Below are 12,370 nucleotides of genomic sequence, written 5' to 3'. Positions count from 1 at the left end.
CTACAACATTATATTAGGAAGCTAAATGAGTTGCAGGAAAAAATATACAGGCTTTTGAAATAAAGGCAAAACCAATGTATTGTAGTACTGTATTTCATGCATTTGAGAGTATATGTCATTGTTTCTTGTATAATTATTTTTGTACCATTGTTGGCAAATAGTTTGTGCTTTGTAATTTGTTTCAATGTGCGTGACCTTTTGGTTACCTATGAGTGGGTGAGTGAATAGTATTATGATTGGTTACTTCATGGTTAAATGGCTATTTCCAGCCCTGTGCTTGTTTTAGAAATGACCGTTCTCACTCTGGTGTAGTGAATTTGAGGGACTAGCACAAACCTTGCAAAAATAAGCTAATTATCGAAAGGAAGAGATCAGATGAGAACTGAATGCAGAAGGACAATAAACACACAGCACTGAGGTAATAATGTAATGCTGTACTAAATTCAGTAACCACTTTAAAGTGATGTCATTACTTCCGTTACAAAGGCGCAAAGGAATAAAACATAAAAATCAAACATGCCTTTTTCTCCTTGTGCACTTGCACTACAGTCAACGGATGGCAAAGGGGAGGAGTGGAGATGTGAACAGTATCTTTATTTTTATTGCACAAAAGCGCAGGAGTATGCATTCGTTTTTGAGTTAAGACCCCAGCACTGTTCGTTGATGCCAAAGAAGAATATCCAGGCTGCTTGGAGCTGATAGGCAGATAGACTCCTGGTGGTGCTCAAATACTTGCCCTTTTGTTCTCTTAAGTTCAATTCAGTTTTATTTATATAGCACCAAATCATGACAATTGCCTTTATATTGTAAGGTAAAGACCTGCAATAATAGAGAGAACCCCAAAACAATCAGGTGTCTTCTGTCTATTATTATATAACAATCAAAATAGCTAATGATTAAATGCAAAGAGGTGCATGGGTGACTGAAAACGGAAAACTAATTGCATCGTAGAAAGCCCCCAGCACCCTAGCACTATTGCAGTAGAACTAAGGAAGGGTTCAGGGACACTTGATCCTGCCCTTTCTGCAAAACAGTTTCTTTTTTCATCTCAGTGTGAAGTGATAATTTAGTAGAAATCTGTTGATTATGAGTGTTTGTGTGAAATGAAAAAAAAAATCAGCATGTAACAGATATGCAGCTGTGTAAAAATTTATTAGATTTTTTTTTTGATGAGGGATTTTTTTTTTGTGCTCATCTGTGGCAAACGTTATTCAAATAACCATTTGTTACAACTAAGGTATATAGAAGAGCACGCAACACTTTGAACCTTGGCATAGATGGGCTACAGTAGGAGAAGACCCCATGGGCATACTGCCAGCTCAGCTAAGAACGTGAGGATGAGGCTACAATTTACACAGGCTCAAGAAAACGAGACAGCTGTTACCTGGACTGATGATTCTTGATTTCTGAACATGAAAGCGTCTACCCAGCCTGTCTTGTATCAGTGGTATAGGCTACTGCCGGTGGTGTAATGGTGTGGGGATATTATTATTTATTTTATTTTTTGTGCAGATTTAGGGCCCCTTAGCAGCAGCTGAGCATCATTTAAATGCCATAACCTTGCTGACCATGTCCATCCCTTTATGACTACCATCTTCTGACAGGTAAAGGTCAGAAACATCTTAAACTGGTTTCTTTACCTCACATTCAGTGGTCGACAGTCATTAGATCTTAGCTCAATGAGCACCTTTGGGATGTGTTCGAATCGTTCACATGATTGGTTAATCCGAATCATGGATGTGCAGCTTGCAAATCTGGAGCCACTGTCCAGCCACTGTATCATGTCAATATGCACTAAAATCTTTTCAGCACCTTGTTGAATCTGCACCATGAAGAATTAAAGCAGTTCTGGGTGGGAAAAGGGGCCTTGAACACCAAACACGGTAAAAGCAAGGTTTACATAATAACACGGCCTCCGTAAGATCCACGGCGTTGAGGAATTAAACTTCCGGGAGTCCCGTGAACGCATCGCCGCAGGGGCGGCGTTAAAAAAGTTTTGAGGAAGTTTTTTTGACAAATCGGAACTGCCGCAGTCGTGACAGGAAGACTTGTCAGTTTGTCCTTAAACTGTCTGACTGTCGGGGTTTTCTTCACGGGGAAAATGCAGAACAGTGCTTACGGGGCCTCTTTGGCCGGTGGCGCCTTTGATTTAGCGAACTTTCTAAAACAGCCTCAAACTATTTTGCGCTTCCTGAGCTGGGTGAGTGACTTCACGGAAACGTTAGCATCACAGTTAGCCAGCTGTCACTGCACCTAGTTTAGCTTAACAGATGTGCGCTGCCAGCGCCCACCCAAATTAGTGAAAATTTTGTTTTTTTAGCTTTTTGTGCGGTCAACGCGGGACATTATCTGAGTGTCACGTTTAAACATTTTAATGAGCTTTCAGTAAAGTGTAAAAAATGGTGTTTCTGTGGCTCTGGTTGATGGTAGCTAATAATAACTAGCAACTGACCAGTGCTGTGTCACTACACTAACTGCCACATGATGATAAGCGATCTGCAGACTTTTAATTTAAAGTTTCTGTGTTCCCGTGGTTTAAAAACGAGACAGGTTAAAACAACAGGAGTTGTTTGCTTTTTTCTTGCAGTTTTATAGTTTAGATAATTGTCAGAAATTGAAGCTTCCGCCGTCATCTGTTGTCAAGTCAACTCCAGTTGTCAGGTGATTGGAAATGCTTAATGTGCAGGCACTGCAGTGGAAGCTTAAGTATGCAGTGTTACTAAAGCATATATTCACAGTGCTTTGCAAGAAAAAAAAAAGCAATACTAACAGAAAACAGACAAGTAAAAGTTATGCTACAGTATTTGCTTTCCGGTAAGTGCATTTAAGTTCAGTGGGCCTATTAGTGAAAACCTACATCTGTGAACAAGACGGGTAGAAAACAAGGATATTTTATTTAACTAAAACTATGAATCAACTGTTTTCAAAAGGTTCCTGCACTGATTTTCCTAAATCTCGCTTCTGACATACACCCTCCATACAATAATAATCAAAACAAAGGCTAAAACTAGCACTGAAATTTATAAATATTAAACTAAAACCTTTTCAAACAATATAAAGTAAACTGCAATAAGTCAATCCAGTCTGGAAACCGAAAGAAAAATGAAAAGTCACTATGTAATACAATTCAAAAGAATGCAAAACTATAATAACTAATGTAGGAAAGTTTAAGTGTTCAAATGTTATAAATAAAACCAACATGGTTTTGCAGGCAAATGGTTGTCCATAAGTTCATATTCTCTTCAGATGTCTTCATGTAGAGTATTTATAAGAATGCTTAAAACCTGTTCAAAATCATACAAAATGCATGAAGTCTTCATGAATTAAGAAGCTAGAACATGAGTGAACAGTGACTCGGTGATTCGGTTGCCTTTTAAAAGTAGTATTTTCATTTTGTGTCACGTAATTGTGTAATGTTTTTCATGTTAGCTGTGTTATGAAAAAGGGGATGTGGGTCACGAATAGCTGAAAAGGTGGCGTTATACTTGTTTAGATTGGATTGACAGATATTATTTTTTTGATTAAAGAAGCTTTCTTGTAATGTGAGTCATGGTAATTCCGCAAACTCCATAGCTGCGTGGCTTAAACTTGGCCTTGACCTTTTTGTGTCCCGTCTTTGCAGATATTCTCTATCGTGGTTTTTGCAACCATCACAGCCGAAGGCTACACCAACACGACGGAAAAAGCTGAAAACGAGTGCATGTTCCACAACTCTGACAGTGCTTGCAGTTACGGGGTGGGAGTCGGAGTCTTGGCCTTCTTGGCTTGTGTTTTGTTCCTCATGCTAGATGCCTACTTCCCGAACATCAGCAATGCCAAAGACCGAAAATACATTGTAATAAGTGATCTTGCTTTCTCTGGTAAGAGTTAGTTTTCATTTTTTCACCACATAGTTTAATGAAGGAACTGTGCCATAAATCAGGAAGTGAGACTTAAAGTTAACACATGAAACATGTTTCTCTCCTGTGAACACCTGACAGCGGTGTGGACGTTCCTGTGGTTCATCTGCTTCTGCGTCCTGACGAGCCTGTGGTCCAAGACGACAAACGAACAAGTCGTGGCCGACGCTGCCCGAGGTGTCATTGCCTTCTCCTTCTTCTCGATCATCACCTGGGTGAGGCTGAGGCAGAGTTCGCATTAGCTTTGAATTTGCTGTGATAAAAGATCCTAGCACTAATTCAAAGTTCTCTCTACAGAGCCTCTTGACCTACTTTGCACTTGCAAGGTATCGCCAAGGAGTGAATGAATTCGAGCAGGAATACAGAGACCCAGCCAACGACCACAATGCTCCTTACCAGAGCAGCCCCTACTCCAGCACCAGCGGGCCCTCTGGCTATCAGCAGTCACCTTTCTCCAACACCCAGGAGACTCCAGGAGCGTATCAGCCTCCATCTTATTGAAAGACTAAGATTCAAAGGCAGGAATCAAATGAGGAAGTTTTTCTTTTTAAATATGTGTGCCAGTTGTTTCTTTTACAGAGCCGGACCGTTCTGTGCACTCCCCCTTCTGTTCCTGCTGAACGCGTTTGGTTTTCTGGGTGCACTGATATCTTTTTAGTTTCCTGCAATGGTGGAAGTTTTGCTGCGTGGCCACGCCTGAGTTGCCTTTGTACCAAAACCGCTGCAGATTTTTCAGTGCCTCCTTTAGTTACTATTGCGAGTGCAGTTTGCTGCTGTTCCTATCAAAGCACTAATTATCAGAAAGGTTAGACTTAGTGTAGTTCATTAGGAAATCTGGTTTGCATTGAAAATTTTTACTGAATATGTAACTGTTCAGTGTTTACTTCAATAACTGCAATTCAAACATACAGCTGAGTATACTGCTCTTTCACCACATTGCAAACTCATATTATTCAATTAGTTGGTAGATCAGAAGTATCGGAAGTCTATAACTACTGTAATGCCACGTGTTTGTGTCTTTTTATTAAGTAATCAACCACTAAATAGGCTTTCATGCACTGAAAAACTCAGTTTGTTTCTGTTTGACATTTTAATTTGTCACATTCGTTTCTTTTTATAGTTTGGCTTTTACAGGTGTTTTGATTGATTTGTATTGGATTCTTCTGTTGAATTCTTTGCTTAGGATTTTTAAAGTAATCAATGCCATAAATGTCTCAGCCATAGGTTTAGCAATTCTTTGATGTTGTGGCAAATTTGGTATTTATTTTCTTTTTTAATACTGTTAAATTCAGGTACATGACAATCAAATTGAATCTTTCTCCACATTCTTTTTCCCCCTTGCTTTTTCTTCTCCTCTGCACTTTTGCTTTGTCACCGCTTTGCAAATGTTCCTCATTAAAGTGCCTTGCACAGTGATCCTGTATCAGACGGAGTGTGCCAAATAAAAACAGGTTTTAAAACTCTGAGTCTGACTTCTTTAAAAGAAAAGGCAAGACTGTGTGTAGTTCCTGCCTCTGCCCCTTTGTCAAATATTTGAATAGTAAATGTGGAGGAACACTTGAGGTGTGGAGACAGCAGGATCCAGACAACAACTGAGGTACTAAGATTTGAGTAATGCATTATAGGTTAAAATAAAAGTAAGTAGAAGTGAAAGCTGCTCCCTTGTCTTAAGAGGAGACCACAACGGGAAGCTCCACGTTTGATTTGAGTTTTACAGCAGTAGTCCTTCCTGATGCAACCCTGAAGGGGATTTTTTAAAAGTAAGGCTTAAAACAGGATAAAATAAAAATATCAATTAAAAATGAACTGCAATAAAGCAAAGAAATATATTAAAAGTTAGGTTTTTGTCTTAATTACGGCAGAATTTTCATTGTAACAAACTTAAATAGACACCGGTTTATACTTTTATTTGAGAAATCTACACAAAATCTAGAGTGAATGCTCATATTCTAACACCTGTCTTCTCTATCCAATAATATGAATCATAATAAACATGGAATAGTAGCTTATCTCTTACAGTACTGTAAGCCTTTATCATAAAGGCTTGCAGGCATAAAGGTATAAAGCCTTTATACCTTTGAGCAAAGTGTGTATGTGACACGTGTTCTGAACTTCTTAAATGTGATAAACACAACCTGTAAAAGAAACAAAGATAGATGTGATCTCGTGGCCAAGGTAGCAGCCACACAACCCATAACATAAAAAAAGATTCTAAAATGCATCGTAAAAAATAACATCCACAACACACAATATTTAAATAGATAAATGAAACATCTCAAAGTCTCTTTTGTATTCTTTATTCTGTTTTTTTTTTTCACCAATAGAGAGACATGTTTAAATTTTGGTCTTTCTTTGCATTATTTAATGTATGTAAAACTAAATTAAATTCTAAAGAAATCCATAAAACATTATAAAAGTATAATAATTCTCACAGGTAGGCTGAAACTTTAAGTTATCATATTTCCGACAGCCCCTGAAGGCAGCGTTCTCCCCCCTCCCTCTGCATCGACTACACGTAAGCACGACATGGTGCTGTCGTCATCAAACTGACATAGGAAGTAATGATCGGCTGTCCGGACAACGCAAAAAGAGGAAAAGGGGCCGAGGAAGGAAGCGACACAATAATGACATCCAAGCTCCGACCACCGGCGGACTGAGAGCTGAAGACCCCACATCTGCGGTGAGTAACGAAGCGGGAAGAGGGGTTTGATCGGAAACGTTTCAGGTGGCCGTTACTGACGGCATCTGCGTTTTAACCTCTGCGCTCCTGGCAGGAGAGAGCCACAGCAGCTAAAAGCACGCTTGCAAATGAGATGATCGCGTGTGTCAGTCCAAAAGCTTCGCCTTCTTCACCGAGAAAATCAACTATGATGGTCCGGCAGACATTTAATTCCCTTACAGGTTTAGTGTCTCAGCGCTTAAAGGCCTGGAAATAAAAACTTGGGTATTGTCCTCGTTCACCCGCAGCTTGTTATCTTCTGGGAATCTGCAGACAGCGCAACCACGTAACATCAGGTCCATAGTGTGTGATGCACATTTGTTTGTGGCTCCTTGACACGCAGGGCATTTAAAACCCGAGTTAAAGTACTCAGTAAAAGTGTTTATTGGCCTCACACACACTTTGAAGGTCAGCCTTACCAGATGTCATCGATTATGGGAGCACAGAGGCAAGTTTATGGTCAGAGAGGCGCTTGAAAGGACACTCACTCAACATTATGCACAGTTGCTACCAGGCAGGGGTGGGTTTAGAGAACTTTAAATTATTCAAGTAACTTAGAGACCTGCAAACACAGATTAAAATGCTTGACTATAATGTGTCTGATTGTAATTCTTCTGATCTATTATCCAGTTTTAGTGAGCCTGTGTAAACCGTAGCTTCAGTTTCCTGTTCTTGGCTGACAGGAGAGACATCTGGTGTGGTCTTCTGCTGCTGTAGAGATCCAAACGTTTCTGGCACAACTTCACCTACTTCCAAGGTGCGTGAAGAGGTCCATGGCACACTATGGACCTGGTGAGGTGAAGACTCCAGCAACACATGAAACACTAGGGAACAACTTTATTAGCAGGCCAACACATTTCGGCTTGTGGCCTGAATGACCCCAATGAAGGCCACAAGTGTTCCTGGAGTCTTTATCTCACTTGTTGTGCTGCTGTAGCCCGTCTGCTTCAAGGGGCAATGTGTTGTGCATTCAGACATGCATACCTTGCTTCTAATAAGTGCTCATTTAACGACTTGAAGCAGCCCAGACTAATCTCCTCTGAGAGGCATTTCCACCCACTGCCACTCACTGGTATTTTTCTCCCTTGTGGACCATCCTCTAGGGATCACAACCCTAGAGATGGTTGTGTGGAAAAATCATCAGTTTGGCACCAGCAACCATGCCAAGTTGAAAGGCACTTCAGTGACCTTTCTTCCCCATTCTGATGCTCAGGTTGAACTCTTACGTTTTTAATTTTACTTGTTTAATGTTGTCAAACGGTTGTTTTGAGGTGCGGTGCAGCTGCAGAGACACAAATCTATTGGTTCATTTTAGGAGAAATGCCGTCAGCTTTTTAACTAAGTGGAACGTGATCATTCCAGTGAGCAGCCTTTCACCATCATCACCATCAGCTAGGATGCCAATTCTAAGCAGTTCAGTGTTATATTAGAGGGAAACATCTGTGCTTTTCTTTAAAAACAAAGGCTATTTCAAATTCATCCCAAACTTTTAAGAGTCTTCTTATCACCCAGCGCTGCAGTCTTGTCTATTAGGTCATCTTCACTGCGTGGGGAATCTGAAACATGAAAGTATCGGGCTGAGAAGCTGAAAGGTTGCTTTTTAAGAAGCTGTCTGTGCTCTTAATATGTTTCCAACTAAAGTCCAGAAGCTGTTAATCACTTATTAACAGACATTACTGCGTCTCAGAGTCAGTGAGGTTTCCTGTGCGACTATGCTGCTCGCAGTCCTCAGTGTAATGATTACATCACAGGAACGCCTCTGATTGTAGGTTTGCAGCTAACTTCTATTCATATGTCCAGGGCTGTGGCTTTTCACCTTTATGCCGATAGTCGCTGAGCACTTAATAAAGGTTTTCGTAACCCTCGGTAGCTGTTCATTCATAGGCGGTGATTAATAACAAACTGAATGAACTGCGTTGTCTCTCAAAAGGCTTTGCCCCTTTGGACTTGGTGATAATCCTCCAAGTGTAGGTAAAGTTCACAAGCTTTGTAACAACATAGTCATGGTTGCAGTGCAAATGATCAGTGGGGAGAAAGACAGCTTTCGAGCTCAGGACTACTTGTGGAAGGACTCGTGGAGTAAACTTAATGACACAGGATCAGCGTGCGGGCAGGAGGAGACGAAGGGGTAAGCCGCGTCATCTGATTGTGTTGTGGGGCACAAGCAATTTTTACACCAACAGTCAATCAGCAACACTGTTTCTATTCTCAGCTACTCACTGAGTTTAGGTACAGTGGCGGGCCTCAGAGAGGGAGACCCGATGCTGCTGCCACAACGGACGGCTGTTTGGCTCAGGGCCCTCGTATGAAAGAGCCTTTCAGCTCCTGCTCCCCTTTAAGAAACGCGTTCAGGTTTTGGGGTATGATCCTGCGGCAGCTGGGCCCAGAGGAGCTTTAGGGTTGCAGAGCTTTTCAGGAGACCCTCTAACAGCGGACAGTTCCACTGCTGTGTTTGGGTTGTGTTGATTCAGCTGAAAGGTCACACGCACTAGTTTATTGGGTGTGTAAGCAAATAACAGGAATGTAGTTTTCCCAAGTTACAGGCCTTTCAGCTCTACGTGAGCTTGTAAAGTAAAATAAAAATGCGTTGTTTAAATTATTCCCAATTAATCCCGCTGTTTATCTGTTATCTCACTATCACGTGTTTTATCCGAAAACAAAACATTTCAACACTCATGTTTACCATATCATTACACTACATGTGACGGCTCATCAGTGTGACAGTTGCTCAGTGATTGTGTACTTCCTGAATAACTTGTTCAGCCGCCCTCTTATTACCTCAGAGCAAGCTCCTCCCATCACCACGTCGACAAGACTCCTTGTCGGGCGCTTGATGGCCTGTATTTGTATTTGATATTCACCTAGAGCGGTTTCTTCCTCCTTCTAAGCAATCAATGTTCAACCAGTGGACTCGCTTTTGTCCGCTCTGACTCTAACACTTAGTAGGATAATTAAACCAAAAAAAAAAAGAATGAAGCTATAACCTGAAATGAGTCATCTGCCTGCCATCGCTTATGGAAGTGTGTAAGTTGAAGTTAATTATTTTAATTGCGTTCATTCTCTCATTTGTGGATTAAGAGAAATGACGAAAATGAGCCTTATGGTTAAAAAACTAATTGTCGTTTTTCGATTTTTTTTGTTAATACTTTTGCGTTGTCATTTTGCAAAGTCGTGTTTTAACTACGAGCCGAGGTTGCGACCTTTGCTCGGGATTTAGGATCAACCAACCCCATTGTTGTAGTTTTGGTGTTTGGTCACAGGTATGATACGTGTTCATTTCGTAAGGGCTAGAGCAGGGTGTCAAACTCCAGGCCTCGAGGGCCGGTGTCCTGCAGGCTTTAGATATCACCTTGGGTCAACACACCTGAATCAAATGATTAGTTCATTACCAGCTCTCTGGAGAACCTCAAGACATGTTGAGGGGGAAATTTAGCCATTTGAATCAGCTGTGTTGGATCAAGGACACATCTAAAACCTGCAGGACATCGGCCCTCGAGGCCTGGAGTTCGACACACCTGGGCTAGAGCAACTTTATGTGAATAGATGACCTCACTGTGGCTTGGTGCTGAAAAAAGGATCTCCTATAACCTCCATGTTGACACCAGAGAACCAGACTGAAGTATTTTCCAGTGGCCTCTCTGACAGTGAACTCACATTCTCTCTATTTTTCTGTAGGTCACTCCAAGCCTGGTTCCCCCATGCCTGCTTCTCCAGGCTATACTCGACTTGAGCATAATGAGCCTATGAACCCGCTGCGTATCTCCGTAGGAGGCCTCCCCATGTTGGCTTCCATGGCCAATGCCACCGACCCCCGGTTCCGCCTTAAGTGGAGGCCCATCGTGGCAGTAGCTGGCTCTGTGGCCTTAATCCTGCTGCTTTTCATGCACTTCAGCTCGGGTTTACGGTACCGCTCCTACGGCTCACGCAGCTGGAGAGTCAACCCGAGCGACGGCCACCAGTCGGATTTGCAGTACAACGACACCTACCCCCTCAGTCCACCCGAGCGCACGTCGCAGGGCACCCGCTATCGCATCGGCGTCATCGCTGACCTGGACACCAGCTCTCTCAGCGACAAGAAGATGACGTGGATCAGCTACATGCGGCGGGGGTACCTGCTGGTGTCAGAGAGCGGTGACAAGGTGGCCGTTGAATGGGATGTTGACAGGGTGGTGCTGGAAAGCCACCTGTCGGAGAAAGGCAGGGGCATGGAGCTGTCTGAGCTGGTGGTGTTCAATGGGAAGCTTTACAGTGTCGATGACAGAACGGGTGTAGTCTACCATATAGATGGAGAAAAGGCTGTACCCTGGGTCATCTTACCCGATGGCGATGGCAGCGTTGCAAAAGGTTGGTGTTGCACTTTTAGATGATTTGTTTCCACTTTTCATTTGCTTTGCATTTTCATGGTGCCTTCGTCTGATAGGATTCAAAGCCGAATGGCTGGCAGTGAAGGACGAGCACCTGTATGTTGGCGGTCTCGGGAAAGAGTGGACCACCACTGAAGGCGAATTTGTCAACAACAATCCAGAATGGGTGAAAGTTGTGGGCTTCAGAGGCGACGTACAGCACAAGAACTGGGTTCCCAAGTACAAATCCCTGAAATCCGCCGCAGGGATAGAGCAACCAGGTAAAGACGCAGATCTGATCTTGCTAACAGCCGCCTCCGTTTCCATCTCCGTGCTTTACTCATTACCGTATTTCCCCGAATCTCCTCAGGCTATTTGATTCACGAGTCTGCAGCATGGAGCGACACCCTACAGCGCTGGTTTTTCCTTCCTCGCCGCGCGAGCAGCGAGCGCTACGAAGAGACGGCGGACGAGAGACGCGGCACGAACCTCGTCCTTAGCTGCTCGCCAGATTTCAACGACATCAAAGTCAGCCGAGTGGGTGTACTTAATCCTACCCACGGTTTCTCCTCCTTCAAGTTTGTCCCCAACACTGATGACCAGATCATCCTGGCGCTCAAGTCTGAAGAGGACGCTGGGAAGATTGCCACGTACATTATGGCCTTCACACTTGATGGGCGCATCCTTTTGCCTGAAACTAAGATCGGGGATGTAAAATATGAGGGCTTGGAGTTTATATAGAGGGCTCACACACAGAGACACTCACACTTGAGGCCACTTCACTGTGGTTCTAGTTTGTTTACAGTCACTGTTGAACTTTTTGCACTCGCTGCTTCCTCATTGAGTCTAAAACACATAACTCCAACCGTTGAAGTGACATCGTCAATACAAATAAAAGAACTAATGGCTGAAAGAGTAAAGTTTCAAGAATGTGCGGATCGGGTTGTGGTGGACTGCGTTCTTCCTAGGCCAAATGTGGGCTTAAAAAGTACTGTAGCCTTTCTTATAATGAATGTACAAAAGCTAATTTATCAGACTGTGATTTGCTTAGGTTTTTTTCCCCTGAAAAATTCATCTTTATGCACACACTATACACACTCAGAAAGTCTAAGGTTTTTTCCCCTTTGCTCCATTTTCCACAGTATCACTCTGTCCACACGAGTATTGTCAGTGGGATAGCAAAAGCCTTGTTTTTAATCCTGTATATTGTTTGAAGACTGTTTTGGTGATTTTATCCTATGTAGTTTTGTTTGGTTTTTTTGTGCGTGTGTGTGTGTGTGTGTGTGTGTGTGTGTGTGTGTGTGTGTGTGTGTGTGTGCGCGTGTGTGTGTGTGGAGGGAGGTGACTGAGTAAAATCTTAATTCCTATTTTCTGAGTCCTGTCATATCTTTTTATATGTTCAAAACACA

General features: G+C 42.5%; 2 protein-coding genes across 4 annotated transcripts; both read left to right on the top strand.

Moving 5' to 3' along the window:
- The first annotated feature begins 2,008 nt into the window (after window positions 1–2,008).
- On the top strand, window positions 2,009–5,359 carry syngr2a (synaptogyrin 2a). Its single transcript, XM_082531986.1, has 4 exons — window positions 2,009–2,200; window positions 3,623–3,860; window positions 3,981–4,114; window positions 4,197–5,359. The coding sequence occupies exons 1-4, from the start codon at window positions 2,102–2,104 to the stop codon at window positions 4,398–4,400; spliced, it is 675 nt and encodes a 224-aa protein (XP_082388112.1). The 5' UTR covers window positions 2,009–2,101; the 3' UTR covers window positions 4,401–5,359.
- Window positions 5,360–6,399: 1,040 nt separating this feature from the next.
- On the top strand, window positions 6,400–12,328 carry cant1a (calcium activated nucleotidase 1a). 3 transcript variants are annotated; one of them, XM_082530854.1, is made up of 5 exons: window positions 6,400–6,579; window positions 7,249–7,375; window positions 10,294–10,962; window positions 11,039–11,242; window positions 11,332–12,328. In XM_082530854.1, exons 3-5 carry the CDS (start codon window positions 10,317–10,319, stop codon window positions 11,700–11,702), a joined length of 1,221 nt encoding a protein of 406 aa, XP_082386980.1. In that variant the 5' UTR covers window positions 6,400–6,579; window positions 7,249–7,375; window positions 10,294–10,316; the 3' UTR covers window positions 11,703–12,328. The 3 variants fall into 3 exon arrangements, with proteins under 3 accessions (XP_082386980.1, XP_082386979.1, XP_082386978.1); XM_082530853.1 differs by lacking the exon at window positions 7,249–7,375 and having other exon boundaries at window positions 6,404–6,579; XM_082530852.1 differs by lacking the exons at window positions 6,400–6,579; window positions 7,249–7,375 and adding an exon at window positions 9,454–9,642.
- The last annotated feature ends 42 nt before the right edge of the window (window positions 12,329–12,370 follow it).

Source organism: Aulonocara stuartgranti, assembly GCF_965226115.1.
Source record: "Aulonocara stuartgranti genome assembly, chromosome: 4".
NCBI classification, from domain to species: domain Eukaryota; kingdom Metazoa; phylum Chordata; class Actinopteri; order Cichliformes; family Cichlidae; genus Aulonocara; species Aulonocara stuartgranti.
This window is presented reverse-complemented; position numbering and strand designations above follow the sequence as displayed.